At 31.5% G+C, this 22892-nt stretch overlaps 1 protein-coding gene across 3 annotated transcripts in view; it reads left to right on the top strand.

Moving 5' to 3' along the window:
• The first annotated feature begins 657 nt into the window (after window positions 1-657).
• Window positions 658-22892, top strand: part of LOC107932333 (disease resistance protein RPV1) — a 30530-nt gene continuing 8295 nt past the window's right edge. Inside the window, exons 1-7 of one of the 3 annotated variants that reach the window (XM_041090581.1) lie at window positions 659-1172; window positions 2473-3616; window positions 3724-4074; window positions 4155-5030; window positions 5114-5561; window positions 6197-6312; window positions 6412-7032. In XM_041090581.1, coding sequence (XP_040946515.1) covers window positions 697-1172; window positions 2473-3616; window positions 3724-4074; window positions 4155-5030; window positions 5114-5561; window positions 6197-6312; window positions 6412-6957 — 3957 coding nt within the window. In that variant the 5' untranslated portion in view covers window positions 659-696 and the 3' untranslated portion in view covers window positions 6958-7032. Of the gene's footprint in view, window positions 1173-2472; window positions 3617-3723; window positions 4075-4154; window positions 5031-5113; window positions 5562-6196; window positions 6328-6411; window positions 7033-22892 lie in introns of those variants that run through there. The other 2 variants (XM_041090579.1, XM_041090580.1) reach the window with 2 other exon arrangements.

The following is a 22892-nucleotide window of genomic DNA, read 5'->3' as shown; positions in this document are numbered from 1 at the left end:
ATTAGCCGGTAAAAGTATCATGGAGATCATTCTATTGAGAGTCAAATTGTACTTAACCCATTTTATTTAAAAACAAGTAAATTAGTCCATATACATTATATAAAAGAACAAATTTATCATTTTTATTAAAAATTTCATTTATTTTTGTTGTTAAAAACTAAAGTGAATGATGAAATAATCAGATAGTTGCATGTGGCGTGTCACATATACCTCATGTTGATTACATGGATCAATTTTTAACAATAACAATAGATAATTTTTTTAACAAATGAACTAATTTACTTTTTAATATAATATACAAAAATTAATTTAATATTTTTTAAGTAGAGAAAACAAAATATAATATGACTTAAAATACAAGAACCTTCATAATATTTTTACTAATATTAGCCTGAAGATGATGTCTATATACGTGTTGTGTTAGCTATAACCATCAAGTTAATCAATACATTGTATTTGTCAAGCAAAATTAATAATATAGAATACGTAACCCAAGTTGGTAGATTTGGAAAAACACAACATGGCCGACTTGAATGTCTTCGGGCAGTTGTATGAACTGGTCGAAGGATTGACCCACCATGGATTGGGAACTGCCACTTGACTGCTAATAATATCTGCTTTGCCATTCATATATATATATATGCTGGAACCTTGTTATTACATAAAAAATACAGGACGACTTCATTTTCTTCTTCAATGGCAGTGTCAGAAATCTCGCGATGTACTTATCATGTATTCTTGAGTTTTAGAGGTGAAGATACGCGCAAAAGTTTCACGGGTCATCTTTACACAGCTTTGGTGCACTTAGGAATTCAAACATTTAGAGATGATGAGGAAATCGAGAGAGGGAATAACATAAAAGATGAAATTGAAAAAGCAATACTACACGACTCCAAAATTTCTATCGTTGTTTTCTCAAAGAATTATGCTGCATCCACATGGTGTCTTAACGAACTTGTAATGATATTGGAGCACAAGAAATCCTCTAAACATATTGTGTTGCCAGTTTTCTATGATGTGGATCCCAGTCAAGTCAAGAACCAGACGGGAAGTTATGCAGAAGCATTTACCCAACATGAACAAAACTTCAAGTCCGAAACCAACATGGTACAAAGATGGAGGAATGCTTTAAAAGAAGTTGCGGCTATAGGAGGCATGGTTCTACAAGACAGGTACGTTATACACTTAATTAAGTTCCATATGGTTACTTCAATCCTTTTCATTAAGACTTGCTAGAGTAGAAAGAAAATTAATAGAAAATATTGTTAGGTAGCGTTTGGAAATTAAAATGGTTACTTCAATCCATTTTAGAGGGTTAATTATAACATAGATTTTAAATTATTTCTCAAACATTAACATGTTTTAATTGAGTCATTAAAATATTAGTATTGTATCATTGAGGTCTTTCTATCAAATAAGTCATCAGCTTAAGCATTAAATGTTAGCTCGAATCTGATATGGGATGTTTTTAAAACACATAGATCAAATTTTAAATACGTTTGCACCTATCACATGAACAACTTGGATTTGACGAGTTAAAAATAAAAAGAAATAGCCTCTTTAATTTAATGACACTATTTGTGGTTTTCTAAGATGTCATTGTTGGTAATGCAAAAGAATATTTTGAATTGCGGAAAATTTTCTGACTGTTGCAGAAAATATTTTTAGAATATTTTAAGTTAGAAAAATCCTTTGTTATTTTTAAAAACTAAAACTTTTATTTTACCATTTTGCTCATCAAAAAATAGTATAAATAGGAGGTCATTCTCCTACCTAACATAACAAGAGAAAAACAACTTCTCTATGTTCTCTAAATTCTAGTGTTATGCAAAATTACACGAGAGGAAAATTCTGTCTAAGAGACTAGGTTTTAAGTAGGACTATTTGGAGTATTGTCAATCGTGTTCCATCTTTTTTATTGGGTTTAAGAATATTGGAGTATTGTGTTGGGGGGTAACATCCATTACACAATTACACCGATCAGGGCGAATTTGTCTCTAATATTACAGTGGTTCTTCCACAACACAATGATTCTTATTTTATTTACATTCAGTTTGGTCTCCTTAACAATTATATTTTGCGGTAGTATATTTGCAACAATTATATCAAAGTTATTCGTGTAATAGGTCTACACATATTCAAAATATTACAATAAATAAAAAATAAATATATAAATTCATGTAAATAACATGAATTTATTAAACTTTCACAAAGAGAAAGTTGAAATTTTGAGTATAGGTTGTTTCTCCAATGAATTTCATTAATTTTTATGTTGCTTTATTTGATTTGATTTGATTTTGAATGTAATAATTCTATCATATATATTGAAATGCTGCATAGTTTCTTATTTTTACTTGAACATATAATCTCATAAAAACAATCAAAATATATGCAAGAAAAGAGAAAATACATTAGTAACCTTTACTTAATTTCCAAGATTTTACTATTGAGTTGTATTTTTTAAATTTGCAGGCATGAATCACAATTCATCCAAGATATTGTTAAAGAAGTTCAAAATAAACTTCATCTTATTTCTTTGTATGTCCCTCCTTATTTAGTTGGAATAGATTCTCTCGTGACACAAATTAATCAATGGTTAGAACAAGATGGAGCAAATAAAGTTGGCATTGCAACTATTTGTGGCATTGGAGGCATTGGGAAGACAACCATTGCCAAAGTTGTTTACAATCAAAACATCCCGAGGTTTGAAGGTTATAGTTTCCTTGCTGATGTTAGAGAAACAAGTCAAGATTGCAATGGTTTAGTCCGTTTGCAAAGCCAACTTCTTTCAGATATTCTTAAAGGAAAATCACATAAAATATACAATATAGATAATGGAATTAACAAGATCAAAGAAGTTGTATGTTGTAGAAGAGTTCTTCTTGTTCTTGATGATGTTGATGAATTGGAAAAAATAAGAAAATTAATGGGAACTCAAATTCCTTTTCATCTGGGAAGTAAAATCATCATAACTAGTAGAAACCGATGCCTATTGAATGCACATTTTATAAGCCAAATGTTTGATTCGGAAGCATCAACTAGTTGTGGAGGCTTAAGTAAGCTATTTGAAGTAAAAGAATTAGCTTCAAGTGAATCGCTACAACTTTTTAATTGGTATGCTTTTGGTCATAACTCTGTGCCTGAAAGTTCAATGGCATATGCAAAAAGTTTAGTGAAACACTGTGGTGGGCTCCCATTAGCTCTTCAAGTTTTGGGCTCTTCATTATCTAGCAAAAGTGTGAGTTCTTGGAAAAGTGCATTGGAGAAATTGGAAGAAATCCCTGACAGCAAAATTCAAAAGATTCTAAGAATAAGCTATGATTCTTTGGAAGACAATCATGACAAAAATTTATTCCTTGACATAGTTTGTTTATTCATTGGGAAGGATAGAGATTACACGACTACAATTCTAGATGGTTGTGATTTCTATACAACAATTGGAATTGAAAATCTAGTAGGCATGTCTCTCTTAATCATTAATGAAAAAAATAAGCTAATGATGCATCAAATGATTAGAGATATGGGACGAGAAATTATTCGTCAAGAATCTTGTGATATTGGGAAGCGAAGCAGATTGTGGCATAAGAACGCTTTTGATGTAGTAAGAGAAAAAATTGTACGAAACATCATTTTACTCAACTTTTTTCTTGTGTGCATGTAAACTACTTTTTTTCTTTTTTATCAAATTTCTTTTTATTTTTTAAAAAAGTTTTTCTGATGCAGGGTTCCAGAACAGTTAAGTGCCTCACACTTGACCTAAAAGGATTGCTAGAAGACAAGGCTAAAAGGACAAATACAACTCTACATTTTCCAAAGAATTCCAAAAGTCAGTTTCTCATGGCAAATGATGTTGATATGGAAACTCAAGCATTTGCAAAGATGAAGAGACTTAAACTGCTTCAACTGGATTATGTGAGACTTAAAGGAGACTTCAAAGACTTTCCCAAAAGATTAAGATGGTTACGTTGGCATGGGTTTTGTATGCAATCTTTTCCGGTGGATTTTGATATCAATGAACTAGTTGTTCTCGACATGCGCAACAGTAAACTTAAACAAGTTTGGAAGGATACAGAGGTATGATATATACTAATATTCCTTCTTTTTGTGTGTGAGAAACAATGATATATAAATGAAGGGTTTTTCCTTTTTTGCAGTGCCTCCCAAATTTAAAGATCCTTAATCTCAACCATTCACATAGCCTTCTTAAAACCCCAAGCTTTTCAGGACTCCCTAGCCTTGAGAAGTTGATGCTTAAAGACTGCATAAATTTGGTGGAAGTTGATCAATCCATTGGTGAGCTAAAGATGCTTACTTTCTTGAACCTTAAAGATTGCACAAGTCTTAGGAAACTTCCAAGGACAATTGGTTCATTAATATCTCTTGAAGAGCTTATCTTATCTGGTTGTTCAAGACTTGATGATGTTCCTAGGGAGTTGCATAATATGGAATCATTGAAGGTGCTTAATTTAGATGAAACTGCCATATATCAATCAAGATTGGGGTTGCAGTGGCTCTTACTGAAAAGAAGCAAAGGATTGGGTTTCTCTTGGGCATCTCTACCGGGCTCTTTGGTAAAGTTAAGCCTTGAAAGTTGCAAATTATCTAATGATGTCATGCCCAATGATCTTTGTAACTTGGCATCCTTGAAATCTTTAAATTTAAGTAGAAACCCAATTCGTTACCTACCCGAGAGCTTAAAATACCTTACAGAACTTGATCAACTTCTATTGACTTCTTGCACTGAACTCCAAATGATTCCAAAGCTTCCGGTCTTGCTTGATGTTTTTGAGTGCAACTTTATTTTTGGAGTCAATTCTTCACTTCTTCCACGCTTCTTTTCTTCCACACGATGTGTTAATATTTTTGGATGTGAAAAATTGACTGAGGTTGAAGATCTATTCAAGGTGGAACCAATTGAAAACTTTGGAGCAGAAGAGATTAGAAGATTATTCAACGTGGATTCCATTAACAGAAATCGACTGCAACTTTATAGCTACCTAACAGACAGCATAATGCTAGCTACCCCACAGGTCCAATAGTTCTTCAACTTAAATTTTAAATCTAATTTTTCTTTTATACTACTTAATCATCTAACTTGTTCTTTTTGGATCAGGTCTTGCAAGAATGTGGTATAACAAGCACATTTGTTGTAGGAAGTGAAGTTCCGATTGGGTTTAAGCATCGCACTAACGAGCATCGAATCTCTTTTTTTTTGCCAACACCATCTCATCCAGATGAAAAGATCCATCGGTTCAGCTTATGCATTGTTTTCTCTTTAGCTAGTGATCAAATGTTGGAGCTTCTACCAGGTGTCCACATTTTCAATGAGACCAAAAGGATCATGCAGAGATATCGCTCAAGTTTCATTGGAATTCCTCAGACTAACGATAACACAATGTTGTGGTTGATTCACTGGCCAGTAACGGACTGTCAGTTTGAAGGTGGTGACCTTGTGAGTTGCATGGTAGTGCCTATGCATCTCAGCATAAGAAAATTTGGCGTTACTTGTGAATCAGAACACAACATTGGATATGAATATGACTTTTCGCACTTATCTACAGGTATGAGTAGACTTCAAATAATTATATTTTAGTAAATACATTCTATTATATATTTATTTTATTGTTTCATTTTATATGTGAATAACAAATGTTCAAGAAATGATGAATGTTTCTCTAAAAGACTTTATTATCAAGAAATGTGACAATTTAATAGATTATGAGAGAAATTTAGGTTAATAATAAAATGATAATTATAAAGTTATGCTGCAATTGGGGTCTAACTAAAATAAGTTAATTGCTTGATAAATGATTAATCCAATAGTACTAATAGAAGTGGAAACTAAAATAATGGATAAAATTATAACAGTGGAGTTTTGATTAACATATTTAATGGTTTTAAAGTTTATATTTTATATAAAAATAAAATAAAAAATAAAGATATAATGTGTATAATTGATTATTTCTTACAAGTCTTATAATACATTTTAGTGATAATAACATTAATACTTTGATATCTTTTTTTCATACAATATTGAGTATAGGGGATGGGTCACGATTTTAATTCGTGTCAAATGAGTATCTGATAAAAGTTTTAATTATCACTCCATTCAAGTCAATACTATTATTTTGTAATAAGCATATTATGTTGATGATCACTAAAATTGATAAATAACACATTATTGTACATATTTTAGGAGATGAAGTTTCCACAAGAAATATCAAGATTGACCTAACTAAATTCTTGCTCAGTTTGGAATCTTATGGAAATGTTAAAGTGCAACTTTGCAGTTATATAGAAGAATCAAAAGTGGTTGCTTCCCCACAGGTTCCCTTTGCAAGTTCCAAGTATTTAAAATTATTTATATACTATATACTTTTTAATAACTCATGCTCTAACCCAATGCTACAGGTATTATATGATTACGGTATAATTACAACATTTGATCCATTGCCATTTGATTACCATGGTCATTACTTTGGCCATCAAGCTGGCAAGACTGAGGTTTCAATATCAGTGCCCCCAAACTCTAGTCGAAAGATAAGTTGCTTCTTAAATTCGATTATCATTTTTTCTGCCAAGAATGATAAAACATATGGATTTTTACCATGCCTTGAAATTGTGAACGAGACCAAAGGTACAAAGTGGACCTACTCCAAACATTTCATGGGAATTCCTGAAACTAAGAATACCTTATACTGGACGACTTGTTGGAACTTTAGGGGTGATGAATTAGAAGCTGGTGATCATGTTAGTCTTCGGGTTCTTTCAGATTTATCGGTGCTAGAAATTGGTATTGACCTTGTATACGATTATGAGCTAGACGACAACCCAAATTTTTTCAGTCAGTTGCCACGGATGAGTAAATGTTTTAAGTATCTTCTCGGGATTTTTGTTTATATTTCGTCGAAATCCGAAAAAGACTTGTATAGGTTGCAAAGTTTAGTCAAATGTTGATTATTGTATATGATTATCAATTGCATGGTCACTTTATATATTTAAGGGAAAACTATATCCATGGTCACTTTTGTTTACTTCAGTTTACATTTTAGTCACTTATGTTTGAAATGTTACGTTTTAGTCACTTACGTTTTCATGCTGTGACATTTTAGTCATTGAGCCATTAATTGCTGTTAACAATGTAACGGTAAGCTGACGTGGCACGTTAAATTATAATTTCAAACAAAATTTTAGGTTAAATTATAAAATTGGTCCCCATATTTTTTTTTTCATTTTGAGCAATTTAATTTTTTTTCTTTTATGTTCTTTTAACTTTCTTTTTTTCTTTATTTTCCATTTTCTTCTGCTTCCCCCTCTATTTTCCTTCTTTCTCCATTTCTTTTAACATATCAGGAAGTTGAATTGGTCGTAAAAAAAAGAGTCATGGTACGGGTTTATGGGTTTTGATTATAGGCAGTGATGGCTTTCGACTTTCTACTTCTTTCTTCACTGTCAATTCGACTTCTTAATATGTTAAAAGACATGGAGAAGGTAGGAAAATAGAAGGAGAAACAGAAGATAATGGAAAATAAAGAGAAAAAGAGAGAGTAAAGTTTAAAGAATATAAAAGAAAAAAATTAAATTGCCCAAAATAAAAAAAATATGGGGATCGGTTGTATGATTTAACCTAAAATTTTTGTTTAAAATGATGATTTAACGTGCCACGTTAGCTTACCGTTACACCGTTAACGGCAATTAACGGCTCAATGATTAAAATGTTACAACACGATAACGTAAGTGACTAAAACGTAATATTTTAAACATAAGTGACCAAAATGTAACCTAAAGTAAACAAAAATGACCATAGGTGTAGTTTACTCTATATTTAATAGACAAAAGTTTCTAGCTGTATCATATCAGAGTTATTGTTAGATAATTAAAGATACTCAATTCATGTGAAGAAAAAAAATTGAACACAATTAGTTTTGGAGAAACAGTGTTACAGACATTACGAAAGAAATAATTATTTGTGAAGATCAATAAATGTGAATTTTAATTTCAAGAAATAAGTTTTCTAAACCTTTTATTAACAGCAGAAAATATTTGAGTTATTTCAAATGAACTCCTGATAAATGTGAATTAGGGAATCTCTGGGAAATAATATAGAAGTGTGTAGTTTTCTAGGATTTATTGTATACTATAGATGATTTGTTCAGGCTTGTCGATGATAGCTCTACCATGACGAAGTTGCTACAGAAAATGTTAGTTATGTGCGATTGAATAATGCCATCAGAGTTTCAAACAGTTGAAAGCTATGATAACAGAAGTTCCAAAATTGAATTTGGAATAGTATTGAAGAACATTATTCTTGGTAATTCACTTAACTTGTGCTTTTAGTCAGATCCGTGGAGTTACTGTTAACTATTACTAGGCTAAATCCTTGGAGAAAATGGTGATTTCAGTTTACGTTTCTAATCTTCCTTCTTGTTTTCATTGGAAGGGACCATGGAAAATCTCTGAGTTCCATGGCAAAGTGTTGGACGCGTTTATTCCTAAGAAGAGGCATCGAGGTTCGGCTTTTAAAGGATTCCTTCTCTTCTTTTCGATTTTGACTCGACTTTTAAAGGATTCGGCTTTGAATCCAGGTTCTAAGGGGAACGGGCTTCAAGTAGGGCTAAGAAAGGTTCCATTTTGCACCTCCGGCTGCCGTCTACGGCGGAGGTGCGCCGGAGCCTTTCGTCGGTTTCTGGGGAGAGGTTTTTGAGAGAGAGAGAGAGTTTTTTTTTAGAATGATTAAAAATGATTTTTTTTTAAAAATTTTTTGATTTATATAGGCTGGCAAAACGCACCGTTTTACCCAGCCCTTCAAAATTCCAAAACGGCGCCGTTTTAGTGGGGGATCCGCGCGTAGACCCGACCCGCCTAGGGGATCCGCGCGTTTCTGATCAAGGGGATATTTGTGGTCTTGGTCCCTCCTCATTATTGATTTGTTCTAATTTAGCCCTTTTGCTTGGTTATTTATTTTTTAATTTGGCCCCAAAATTTTATTTCGTCTATAATCGGGTCCCTGGCTCACTGACCCGCTGGAAAGTGGACACGTGTCCAGGGATTGGTTTATTTCCCCGTTTGGTCCTATTTCTTTTCGCGCGTGTCACATTTTAATCCATTTCTTTGTTTTTCAGTTTTGATTTCGCCCCTGAGATTTAGTTTATTTTCAATTTGAAACTGCTTTTGTTTTTTCTTAGCTTTTTTATTATTAAATTAATTATTTTAATCTTATTACTACTATCATCATATCATTAATGTTATTATTATTATCATTATATTTCCACTCATATTTACTTATATAAATTTTGGATATATGTGACATATTATATTATAAATATATAATTACTTACATATATATATACGTATACATATATATATATTTTAAACTTATTTAATATATACATGAATACTCTTTTATATATATATAGGTATATCTATATACTTTTTTTCTCTCACAAATATGTATGTTCATACTCATATATATATATATATTGAAATATATTTTTTATATTTTTATCTTATTTTATTTTTTTATATATTTCACATATATATTCTTCCTATACATACACATGTATATACATACTTACATTGTTTTATAATATACACATTCATATCTCTTTTGTCTATAAGTAACATATATATAAACACGTGTATTAATATCGAGTTTCGTTTCTACTATTTCATGTTAGATTAATTTTATTAGATGCATAAATTATGATTTTTAAAATAAGCAAAATTTCGTGTTTAGATTTGAGAAAGTTGTACCCTAACTTACTGGATTTCGATTTTCACAATAAATCTAAATACGTGAATCTTTTCAAACTCAAGTTTTAAATGATCTCGGGAATAAAAAAGATAGTGTCCTAACTTACTGGTCGTGATCCCTTTTTTAAATCCGAGATAGCTAAATACCTTTTAAATTTCCAGCATTCATTCGAGCATCGGGAATTCGAGACATTGTGTCCTAACTTACTGAATATGATTCTCTTCCTCGATTAACGTGAAATATGCCCCCATTTTCCAAAAAATTTCAACATTTTAATATAAGGATCGTATTTTTAAATTTCTTCAAAGTTTTCAATTTTCGATATTAAGACATTAACTAATCAACTAGGTACCAATTTTTGGGTGTTACGAGGGTGCTAATCCTTCCTCGTACGTAACTGACTCCCGAACCCATTCTTCTGAATTTCGTGGACCAAACTCGTTGTTTTAATAAAATTAAATTGTTTATTAAAAACAACCACTTTTACGATGTGACTCAATCACACCTCATCAAAAAAGATTGGTGGCGACTCCCGTTTTCGTTTTCAAAACCCAAGTTGACCCCGTTTTTCATCCAAAAAATGGTGTCAACACTTGCATGGGAGAAAAAATTCTGCATAAAAGTGGGTGCAATGCCATGGAAAAGATTTGTTGAATCAAACAATAATTTGTTCAAAACCGATAAAGTATTCGAATGGGATGACTCAGCTGGTTTAAAAGCTTTCCAAGAAGCCAAACAGAGATTCTGGGAATATTATCATCGTTTTCCTTGCACAAATAAGTTGACAAGTAATGCAGCAGATATGTATATAGATGATATTGATTGGAACTCCAAAATCGACCCAAAACTTTTTTTGGAAATAAAGTCGATTTCTGATGATGAAGAGGAAGAAGAAGAAGTTAAAAGAATTGATTCGTTTTCGATTCCCTTAGAGCAAATTAAAGCCACTGGATGGGAGTATGATGAGCCTCCATCACGCTTACCTACCATAGTTGGATCATAGAACAAACAAATACAACGAAATTGTCTTAAATACTCTCTTTTTTTCATTATTATTATTTGAATAAGATTATGTATGGTAGACATTTAATTCAATATATATTAATTTTTACAATTTGGAATTTCGACAGTCGTGACTAATTATAATGTCTAACTCAATTAATATATATTGATTATTAATATTGAATATCTAATTTAATAATTATTTGACACGTTTTAAATGACATTAAAATGCCGGTTTATTACCATTTTACTTATATCCATTATTAAAAATATAACAAAATTTAATATTTATTTAATCACATCAAATTTCATCATTCATGTATGTGAATTGTGTTTCATTGATTGTATTAAAATTTTAAAACCAAATAATTTTGTTAATTATCATCAAAAAGTAAACATAAAGATAATAGTTAGTATTTATCCACCATTTGGTGCTCATCCTTTCTGTTAAAATTATTATTTGAATAATTAAGGTATTGTACTTTTAAGAGAAATGTAGGTCCGAATTTTAAAAATAATTACAAACCTTGAGTATAAACTATAAAACAAATATGAATGATACCAAAAAAATATTATTTGAATTATGTTTTTCTTAAAATATTGTGGACGAAAAAGTTGGAGGGCCGTAACGAGGAGAGTGTTAGCACTCGAGCGAGTAGTACCAGACACTGGTGGAATTATAGAGGTGGTTGAAATGTAACGTAAGAAATGTTTATAATATATAATGACTTTTCATAGTCTACTGCTCTTACCTGCTTTTTCACATCGCATGTCAATCTTAGCCTTATCCCATCGTCTTCACTACTTCTATTGCCCTGAAATTGGTTAGCCCATGAATTTATTATGTTGAAGCCCCTCGTAATTTGCTAATTTAGGGCCAGCTTTGATTTGATATAAATCATTATTTAAAGTCTGAATTTGATAATTTATTCAAATAAACTCTATTCAGATAATATTAACAAGCTCAATGGTCTAAAGACTAAGACCGTAAGCATGACTCCAAAATGGAAAGTAATCGAAACGTTTTCTAGTACCTCTATTTTCCACACCAAGTACTTGGGAATTATTCTCCCCCTCTTCTGTCCCTCTCATTTCTCTTTTTCAAATTTACTTTAATGTGCAATATACGTCAATATTTATTATTTTATTTAATTTTAATTTTTTTAGATTTATTTTCTTTAAATAATAACAAGAAGTCAAATAAAAACTGGTGATTTAGTCCATTTAACCACCAATTCTGTTTCTGAAATCAACCGGTTATTAATGCTTCATTCCTACATAGGTGTTAAAGATAATAAGACTGTTAGAGAGGCAGTTAGAGTTAGCTGAGTTGTTAGCTAATTTGTTAAGGAAGGCAGTTAATTGTACCTATAAATATACACGTCTAGCTTTGTATTGGACTAAGTAATAGACTAAATTCAGATTGAAAACATATTTCTTCATTGATTTTCTCTAGTTTACCTAGATTTCTTCACATAACAATACAGGATGACTTCATTTTCTTCTTCAATGGCGGTATCAGATATCTCGCGAGGTACTTATCATGTATTCTTGAGTTTTAGAGGTGAAGATACGCGCAAAAGTTTCACGGATCATCTTTACACAGCTTTGGTGCACTTAGGAATTCAAACATTTAGAGATGATGAGGAAATCGAGAAAGGGAATAACATAAAAGATGAAATTGAAAAAGCAATACTACACCACTCCAAAATTTCTATCGTTTTTTCTCGAAGAATTATGCTGCATCCACATGGTGTCTTAACGAACTTGTAATGATATTGGAGCACAAGAAATCTTCTAAACACATTGTTTTACCAATTTTCTATGATGTGGATCCGAGTCGAGTCAAGTCAAGAACCAGACGGGGAGTTATGCAGATGCATTTACTCAACATGAACAAAACATCTAGTCCAAAACCAACATGGTACAAAGATGGAGGAATTAATGCTTTAAAAGAAATTGCGGATATAGGAGGTATGGTTCTACAAGATAGGTACGTTATATGCATAGTCAAGTTCCATGTTTTTCATTAAAACTTTAGTTGGTAGAATGAAAAGAAAATTAAAAGGGTGAAAAAATAAAAATATAAAAAATATATAATTTTTCTGCTTTCCCTTTGGCAAAAAAAATATTGTTAGGTAGCGTTCAGAAATTGGTTATATTTTATTGATTGAATGTTACATTAAATCATAATAACAACTCATATTGTAATATATTGGTCGAGTATTCATTTTTCTTAAAAGCAATTGGATTCGAATCATTGTACTAAATAATAATTTATAAACTTAGGTCGTTAGTTCTTTCAAGTACTCAGCCCATTATTTCTTTTCACCTTATAAGAAAAATGGTTATATTTTAGTTTTGATTTTTTTGCTATGGTTATAATTTGTTTGTTCCTCTCTCTCTCTATATATGTATACATTTTGCAGAGTTTATATAGGGGAAGGATGTAGATGGTGGATAGTGGTTGAAGAGATGGATCACCCCCAAGACCTGATGTAGTTCAATCTCCCAATCTTGGTTTGATTGTTATTTAACTCATAAAACCCATTTAATAAGAAAATATTATCAATACAGATATAGTTATTTTTTAATAATTTTATTATACAAATATTTTAAAAATAGAAATCATAATTAAACTGAAATTGGAATTCCTTTTCTAACAAGGAAAAGGATTGAGTCACCAGCGACTCTAATAATATTATATAAACCCAACAAGTCTCCTCACTGTAAATTCATGTCATTAGCAATTTCAATTCATTTATTTGTTTGGATTACAAGAAATCATGTCATACTATCAAAGAAGATATCATAATTGCCGAGAAAGGTACTACAGTTCGAAATTTACTCGTCCCAAACAAAATGATAACGGTAATTCATGGGAACCATTACCTGCATGGGAGAAAAAATTCTGCATAAAAGTGGGTGCAATGCCATGGAAAAGATTTGTTGAATCAAAGAATAATTTGTTCAAAACCGATAAAGTATTCGAATGGGATGATTCAGCTGGTTTAAAAGCTTTCCAGGAAGCCAAACAGAGATTCTGGGAATATTATCATCATTTTCCTTGCACAAATAAGTTACCAAGTAATGCAGCAGATATGTATATCGATGATATTGATTGGAACTCCAAAATCGACCCAAAACTTTTTTTGGAAATAAAGTCGATTTCCGATGATGAAGAAGAAGAAAAAGAAGAAGTTAAAAGGATTGATTCGTTTTCGATTCCATTAGAGCAAATTAAAGCCACTGGATGGGAGTACGATGAACCTACATCACGCTTACCTACCATAGTTGGATCATAGAACAAACAAATACAACGAAATTGTCTTAAACACTCAGTTTTATTTTTCATTATTATTATTTGAATAAGATTATGTATGGTAGTCATTTAATTCAATATATATATTAATTTTTACAATTTTGAATTTCTAAACTCATTTATAATTCAATTAATATATATTAATTATTAATATTGAATATCTAATCTAAAATTTAGTTGACCCGTTTTAAATGACATTAAAATCCCAATTTATTACCATTTTACCTATATTTATTAATAAAAATATAACAAAATTCAATATTTATTTAATCACGTCAAATTTTATCATTCATGTGTGTGAATTGTGTTTCATTGATTGTATTAAAATTTTAAAACCAAATATTTTTGTTAATTATCATTAAAAAGTAAACATAAAGATAATAGTTTAAGATTTAAGTTTGCAAGTTAAAATGCGATTATTTTTTAAATAATTAACAATAAAAAAACAACTTAAAAATTACAATTAAAGTCAAAATGGAATTCCTTTTCCAACAAGGAAAGGGAAATTGAATTACCGCCTATATAATCTTATATAAACTCAAGACCCTTCTTTAAAATCATAGTTCAATTTCATGTCATTCATCATCTTTTTTGGATCAAAAGAAACCATGTCATATCATCAAAATAGATATCACGGCAATAATTCATGGAGACCATTTCCTGCATGGGAGAAATAATTCTGCATGAAAATGGGTGCAAGGTCATGAACAATATTTATTGATGCAAAGAATAATTTATATAAAGCTGATAAAGTATTCGAGTGAGAAGATTCGGTTGATTTAAAAGATTTCCAAATTTTCAAATAGAAATTCTGGGGAAATTATTATGGTTTTCATTTGAAGAACAAGTTGCGAATTACATATTAAATAGATATGGTAAGAATATTCCTTGGAAAACATTTTTCTTCTCGTGGTTCATTTATTAGGAAAAAAAATCTATTTCGTTCAATAAAAGTAAATAAAAACCCTTCATGAATGTTGAAAAATATTAAACAACTCTTTGCTAGTTGCCTTTAGAATGAAAATTTTTATCAATTACTTATTATCTAATACTTTTACCAAAGACTTTCACTTATGGACAAAACTCCTTGAAATGTTAAAAGAATTGATTTCCATCCTGGCTACCAATTCACAACAATTTGGATTTGACATAAATATTTAAGAGAACTCTTATAAATAAACCACTACACCAGATTAGGCTTTTAGAGGCACTTTTTGCGGCGTTTGGAACAAAAGCGCCACAAAAAATAGAGCATTAGCGGCGATTTAGCCAAAGCGCCGCTAAAGGTAGAGCATCAGCGGTGTTTATACGGAAGCGCCGCTAAAAATAGGAATTAACGGCGTTTTATATAAAGCGCCACAAAAAACCTAAGACGAACGGCGTCGTTTTTTGCGATTTTTTAAACATTTAGCGGCGTTTTTGTCTAAGCGCCGCTAATGCTCGGGTCTATAGCGGCGTCTTTGTCTAAGCGCCGCTAATGCTCGGGTCTATAGCGGCGTTTTCGTCTAAGCGCCGCTAATGCTCCGAGTCTTTAGCGGCGCTTTCGTCTAAGCGCCGCTAATGCTCCGAGTCTTTAGCGACGCTTTCGTCTAAGCGCCGGTAATGCTCCGAGTCTTTAGCGGCGTTTTCGTCTAAGCGCCGCTAATGCTCTGGGTCTATAGCGGCGTTTTCGCCTATGCGCCGCTAATGCTCGGGTTTTTAGCGGTGTTTTTATATATGCGCCGCTAATTCTCCTGTATTCAGCGGCGTTTGTATCTAAGCGCCGCGAATGTATTAACCTTTAGCGGTGTTTTTGCTGAAGCGCCGCTAATAGTAACACAAATCTTATAAGTTGAAATAATTAATATTTTGTTCTATTTATTATATATATATAGTGGGACAATTTACATTTAAATTATAATTAACAAATAATATTGATTAATAAAAAAAGTTTTTATTAAAGAGAAGTCGTATATATGTAACAGCTAACTATTTATAACAGTTGATTTAAACTACTTTACGAGAGAAAATATATTAAATTATGAATAAAATAAAATATAGTAAAACTTAAATTGTTGTATTAATGTAAAGAGTAAATTAAAAATAGAATTAACTTTTTATAAGAGTAATAAATTAATTTTGGTAGTACGTATATATTGTTCGACTAATTTATATATATTTTAACAATAATTATTGACTATATTTAATTTAATTATGATTATATATATTAAAGATTTAGGGAATTTTTTTTATGGACGGTATTTTAATGAGTACGGGGTATAAATTTAAGGTAATTGGGGATTTAAGGTTAATTTAAGGGTTAGAGGTTTTGGGGTTTGAGATTTAGGGTTAATTTCAACGGTCATGTGTTAGGGTTTAATTAATTAGATTTGTTTTTTATTATTTTTTATGGTGATCAATATATACGTTCTTATATATTTGTAAAATAGATATTCAAGAATAAATTTAATATATTGAATATTATAATAGGTAGATCATGATCACTTTATGCATGTCGATTAATCGATAATTATCAATATGTCTACAATTTTGTGAAAACGTCACCGTTTGTTTGTGGAATTGAAAAATTTAAGGTTTAGGTGTTAGGGGGATTTAGGGTTTAAGGGTTATGCTTTAGGGGTTAGGGGATTTAGGGGTAAGGGGCTAAGGGGTTATGGATTTGGGCCGGGTTTAGGGTTTCAACGATTATGTTATAGTTTAAGTTATTAGATTAATTTAGTTTTATCAAATATGTTCTTATATATATATTTCTAAAATATATAATATTTAATAAATTTAATATATTGAAATTATGAGTATATAGTTTAAATTTATTTATTTATCAATAAAATTAAATATTATAAATTTCAAACTTTATACAAAAAAATAAATATTATAAAGGTAATATTACAAATTATTAAAAGTTTTTATTACTATTAATTATTGTTTAATCAATTATAACTATTTTATATATGATTATTAAAGATTTAGGGATTATTTCTGATGGCCGTGCTATTTTAAGGATTAGGGGGTATATATGGATTTAAGGTTTGGGATATAGGGTTAGGGGTTTAAGTTTTACGAGTTACGGGCTAAGGGTTAGTGGTTTAGAATTTATGGTTTAGGGTTTCAGGGGTCGGATAAGGATTTTAATTAGGTTAGTTTAGATTAATTTCTTTAAATAATGTTTTAAAAAATCAAATTAAAGTACCAATTGATATCAATTATATTAATGTTTTTGTCATTTAAATATTATTTTAAATAGAATTAAGTTTAATAAGTTAAAAAATAGTTTGAAATATGCATTAAAGCTTTATTAAACGGCGCCGTTTCAGATTATAACTTCAATTTGTAGTGGCGTTTTTTGGAAACGCCGGAAATATACAAGAAATAGTGGCATTTTCCTAACAAACGCCGGAATGGTGTTTTAAAATTTTGGCAAAACGATGCCGTTTCTGTTCCGCGTGTTTTTACTTATCATTTTCTGTAAGGCAGAACACAAACAGAAACAGAATCAGAGAGGAGAAAACGAAAGCTATAATATCGAAAGAGAAAATACAAAGGAAAAAAGGGAGAGGAGAACTCATAAATCGGGTGAAACGAAGCAACAGTTGAGCCAATCTTGACAGGATACCATCAAAGTTGCGGAATTTGTGGTGAAAAAGGTAAGCTTTTTGTCTTTTAAATCGCTGTATCTTGATTTAGGGTTTGGGTTAAGTGTAATTTGGGAAACTGGGGTTTAAATAATAAATTCAATCACCAACCTTTGGTCTGTTTGTTTGGGAATTCGGGGAATTTCGGCGTTTTTGCGTGTCAAGGGTTTGGGAATTTGGGAATTTCCTTTAGTGTTCCCCCAAGTCAAATTTCCACGATTTCATTTCCCCAATTTCCCAACTTCTTTTCCCCCAATTTCCCCCAAGTTATTCTTCCCCAAAGTATTTTCCCCAATTTCCCAATTGCTCAATCCCTTTCTGATAGCCGAACAACATTATTTTCTGGTATCGATGGGCTTCCCCTTTCCCGTATTTTTTTGTGCATTTTGGGTTTGGACCAATGGCAATTCATTTTTGTAACATTGGCTTAGGGGAGAGCTCAATAGATTCACTTTCACTATCCCTTTACATGTTTTGGTTTTGGTTAGTCTTACTGACGTATTTGCCATCTATGTTATTCGAGTTAAATGAGATGAGTGTTGGGTATGAATTCGAGTTAAATGAGATTAGTGTTAGGTATGAATATATATATTTTTTGAAATTTAAAATTTATGTCTGCATGTTTTGTCGTAAAAAATTATATGCATATTGTATATTTTAAACTGCTGCTTTCTCTTTATATATGTTATTTACTTTATTGTTGCTTGGCTCATCTCTGTATAGATGACCCTGTATAATGTTTTCTTAGTCAACTGCAGCAGAAAGTAGACTTTTTGATCAATTGATAAACTGCTGGAAATTCAATCGTGAAGCAATCCCAGGAACTTGCAGCCTCTACTTCCTTGCAGCCTTTACTTCCTTGTGAACTTTAAGAGGTTTGTATATTTAATTTGCTAAATTTATTAGTTAAAGCAAATGTTCATCACTTTCTTACTTTAATTATTATGATTATTATTAACTTAATGAGTCCATGAATGAAATCCAAAACTGATGTTAACCAAATTTACTATAGTTGAATTCATCACTTTGTTAGCTGATAATTATTGAGTAGTGTAGACACCGAATTTTATTTAAGTCTACCAATTATTGAGTTTAATTTTTCAAATGAAAAGAAAATTCTAAATTCTGAATCAATGTTGATTTGGACAAATTAATTAGAGGACTTTGATTGAATTTGGATCCATTTTCACTATTTGGGTAATGTATGATCCTTTTATTTTTTATGCTAAATACATATATATTTTTTTGGCTTTGACCATTAATGTTAGATTTATATAATTCTGAAAATATATTTTACAATATTTGGTCCATATGACCTTGAGCCTGTTGATGGAGTCAAAGTTGCCAACCACCACTGCCAAGGACAACTCCCTCTCCCATCTTCACCAGCGCCAACTGCTCCAACCTCTACTCCAGCCCTACCATCACACTATTCACTAAATAAGAGTCCAGATCACTACTTCAGCTTGCACCTACCGTCAACCTCACACCCAAAACCCCAGTCAACCCGAACATCATCATAACCAAATCCACTACCAGCTACCTCAGTAAAAAAAAACACACTAGATCGCAAGTAAAAAGGAGGAGGGAGAGCAAATACAACCCTTAATCGAAACTACCAAAGCCAATATAAAAAATTGATAAGGATACAGCTCAACAATTTTCAACCAATTCTCTTATTGATGGCTTCGGTTTAACAAAAAATTGAATAGTATAACTCAATTAGGATGATCAATTTTAAGAAATAATGTTATATCTTAAATTATCTTGAGTTATTTTTCTTTGTAAGTAGACTATATTGACATTTAATAATTATGAAGTTATTTTTTACTGTTGGATATTTACATTTCGTCTTCTTTGAAATCAATTTATGCTTTTATGTCTATTTGATTATCCATGAAATTAATTATTTTAAGGTTTGTTACTGTTCCTCCCAATAATGTTTAATTTTTAATTTTACGTTTGGATTAAACTATATTCTTTTATTAGATTATCTAAAATGAGGAAAGATTAGGAAAAGAAGAGATTAACAATAACTTTCATTTGATTAAATGGTAGAAAGAAAAGGAGGTAATATATTGTATTCTATTTTGTATATAAAGTTCAATTCAAAATTTCTCTTTAATTTTTTATTTTGATGGGTTGAGAATTTAAAACACACATTCAATTCGGTAAGAATGTGAGATGGTTGGAGTTAAAATGCCATTGACAGCTACCTAATAGAGAGACGGTCCACGTTTTTTATACAAACTCAATTCCCTATTTGCTACTAATTTCTTAGTCAAGTTGCATGCAAAATGCTTATTTACCTTATAAAATACTATTTGTATAATATTTGTAACTAAAATTAATATTATATTTGTATCTAAAATTAATATTATATTATAAAATACTGTTTATCCAATCTTTTTTTTAAACAAAATTGTTTATCCAATGTTTATATTATAAAATCAATATTTGTCTCTTATTGTAAGGGACATAACTTAATTAATTAATATTATACATAACTTACATTAATATTATACATAGATGACATAACTTAATTAATTAATATTATACATAACTTACATTAATATTATACATAAATGACATAACTTAATTAATTAATATTATACATAACTTACATAAATTAATTAGTTAATATACATAAATTACATAACTTACATTAATATGATACATAAATGACATAACTTAGTTAATTAATATTATACATAACTTACAACTTACATAACTTACATATTTTTAATTATTCGTAAATTACATAACTTACTTAATTTTCATAATAAATAACTTACATAAATAACTTCTTACATAACTTATGTGACTTACATAACTTACATAGCATAATTTTCATAATACACAACTTACATAATTTGGGGAATAAATAACTTACATAATACATAACTTACATAGCTTAACTATACTTATTCCTAAATCCTAAACCCGTGCAAGTTATTGTCAAGATTAGGCTTCAAGAAATAAGAAATGGACCGGTCTTGGATGAATTTGTCAAGGGTAAGCGACGGTTACCGAAATGGAGTACAAACTTTTCTAAATTTTGCATTTCAATATGCAAGCCAAGAGAACATGATTCTTTGCCCGTGTAAGAAGTGTGTCAACATAAACTGGCATTATCGTGAAGTTGTATACGAGCATCTAATTGTTGATGGGTTTGTTCGTGGTTATAAACAATGGTTTTTTCATGGAGAATGCCCGCCTAGTACTTCCTCTTCAAGGATGGATGTATCTTATGATAGTACTGCCTACCATCAGTCTGTTAGAGGAGATGACATGGAAGGGATGTTGCGGGAAGCATTTAATATTCACAGTCATGGTTTAGAGTCGTTCCCACCCGACTTTGTGCCATCTGATGATTGTAATCTCGGTGGAAATACTTTTACCGAACCCGGAAGAAACCAACATCATGAAGAGCCGAATGGAGAAGCGGTAAAGTTCTACGCGCTACTTAATGAGATGAACGAAGAACTATATGAGGGATCGAAATTTTCAAAAATGTCGTTCTGCATTCGTCTTTTCCAATTAAAATGTTTGGGAGGATGGACCGGGAACTCATTGACAATGCTGTTAGAGTTTTTGAGAGAAATGTTTCCGTTTGCAAAAATCCCTCAGTCATGCAAAGATATGAAGAAAATGATAAAAGACTTAGGTCTTGGGTACAACAAAATCCATAGTTGCCCGAATGATTGCATGTTGTACTGGGGTGATCGGAGAAACCAACAGTGCTGTCATGTATGCGGCGAATCCCATTGGATGAATAGAAACACAGAAGATAGGAACGACGATGAAAATGTTGCACAGCCAAGAAAGAAGCCGGTCAAGATTTTGCGGTATTTTCCGCTGATACCAAGGCTTCAAAGGCTTTTCATGTCGTCGAAGATAGCAGAGTCAATGACGTGGCACCATGAAGGACGAACCGATGATGGACTATTAAGGCATCCAGCAGATTCTTTAGCTTGGAAATCATTTGACAATAAATTTCTAAGCTTTGCAAGCGATCCGAGGAGTGTCAGGCTTGGCCTAGCATCTGATGGATTTAATCCTTACAAGATCATGAGTACTGCATACAGTACATGGCCAGTGGTGCTTGTTCCTTACAATCTGCCTCCGTGGATTTGCATGAAGCAATCTTCCCTTATCTTATCTATGATTATCCCTGGAGAGAAAGGGCCCGGTAATGATATCGACATTTATTTACAGCCACTTATTGAAGAGTTAAAACAATTATGGGCTGGTGTCGAGACATATGATGTGCTGAGAAAGGAGAACTTTAATTTACGTGCAGCTTTGATGTGGACCATTAATGACTTCCCCGCTTATGCCAATTTATCCGGTTGGAGTACCAAGGGTCGTTATGCGTGCCCCTGTTGTGCTGCACAAACATGTTCGCAATGGTTATACAATGGGAAGAAGTTCTCTTACATGGGGCATCGTCGGTGGTTACCGGAAAATCATATATTTAGATTTCAGAGTTCGGCATTTGACGATACTAAAGAGTTTAGAGAAGCTCCTTCGCAGACAAGTGGATCTGAAATCTTGTTAATGTTGGAAGATATGAATTTCAGTTATGGGAAGATGAATCAACCGGCAAACACGCAAAGAAATAGAAAATCAAATGATGAAGCTGATGATAACTCTGATGAAGAGGACGATCCTAATGAGGCGGACTTGTGGAAAAAAAGAAGTATTTTTTTAGTTACCTTATTGGGAGCACCACCTTTTACGACACAATCTTGATGTTATGCATATTGAGATAAATGTCTGCGAGAACATTGTCTGTACAATTTTGAATGTAGACGGAAAATCAAAAGACAATCTTCAAAGTTGACTTGATTTAGTTCAGATGGGAATTCGACTTGATCTTCATCCGAATCCACTTCCGAATGGTAAATATCGGTTTCAGCCTTCAATTTTCTCAATGTCGAAGATAGAGAAAGAAGTGTTCTGCATGGTGTTGAAGGATATAAAGGTTTCAGATGCGTATGCATCAAATATATCTCGATGTGTTAGTGTTAAAGATCAAAGACTATATTCGCTAAAGTCACATGACTATCACATCTTGATGCAAGATTTACTGCCAGTTGCTCCACGATGTTGTATTTCGAAGAAGGTGACGTCTTGTATAATTGAACTATCCAATATAATGAAAGCCATTTGTGGCAAA

The sequence above is a fragment of the Gossypium hirsutum genome, chromosome D03 (genome assembly GCF_007990345.1).
Source record: "Gossypium hirsutum isolate 1008001.06 chromosome D03, Gossypium_hirsutum_v2.1, whole genome shotgun sequence".
NCBI classification, from domain to species: domain Eukaryota; kingdom Viridiplantae; phylum Streptophyta; class Magnoliopsida; order Malvales; family Malvaceae; genus Gossypium; species Gossypium hirsutum.
Note: the sequence above shows the minus strand (reverse complement) of the source record. Positions and strands in the feature narration are given on the sequence as shown.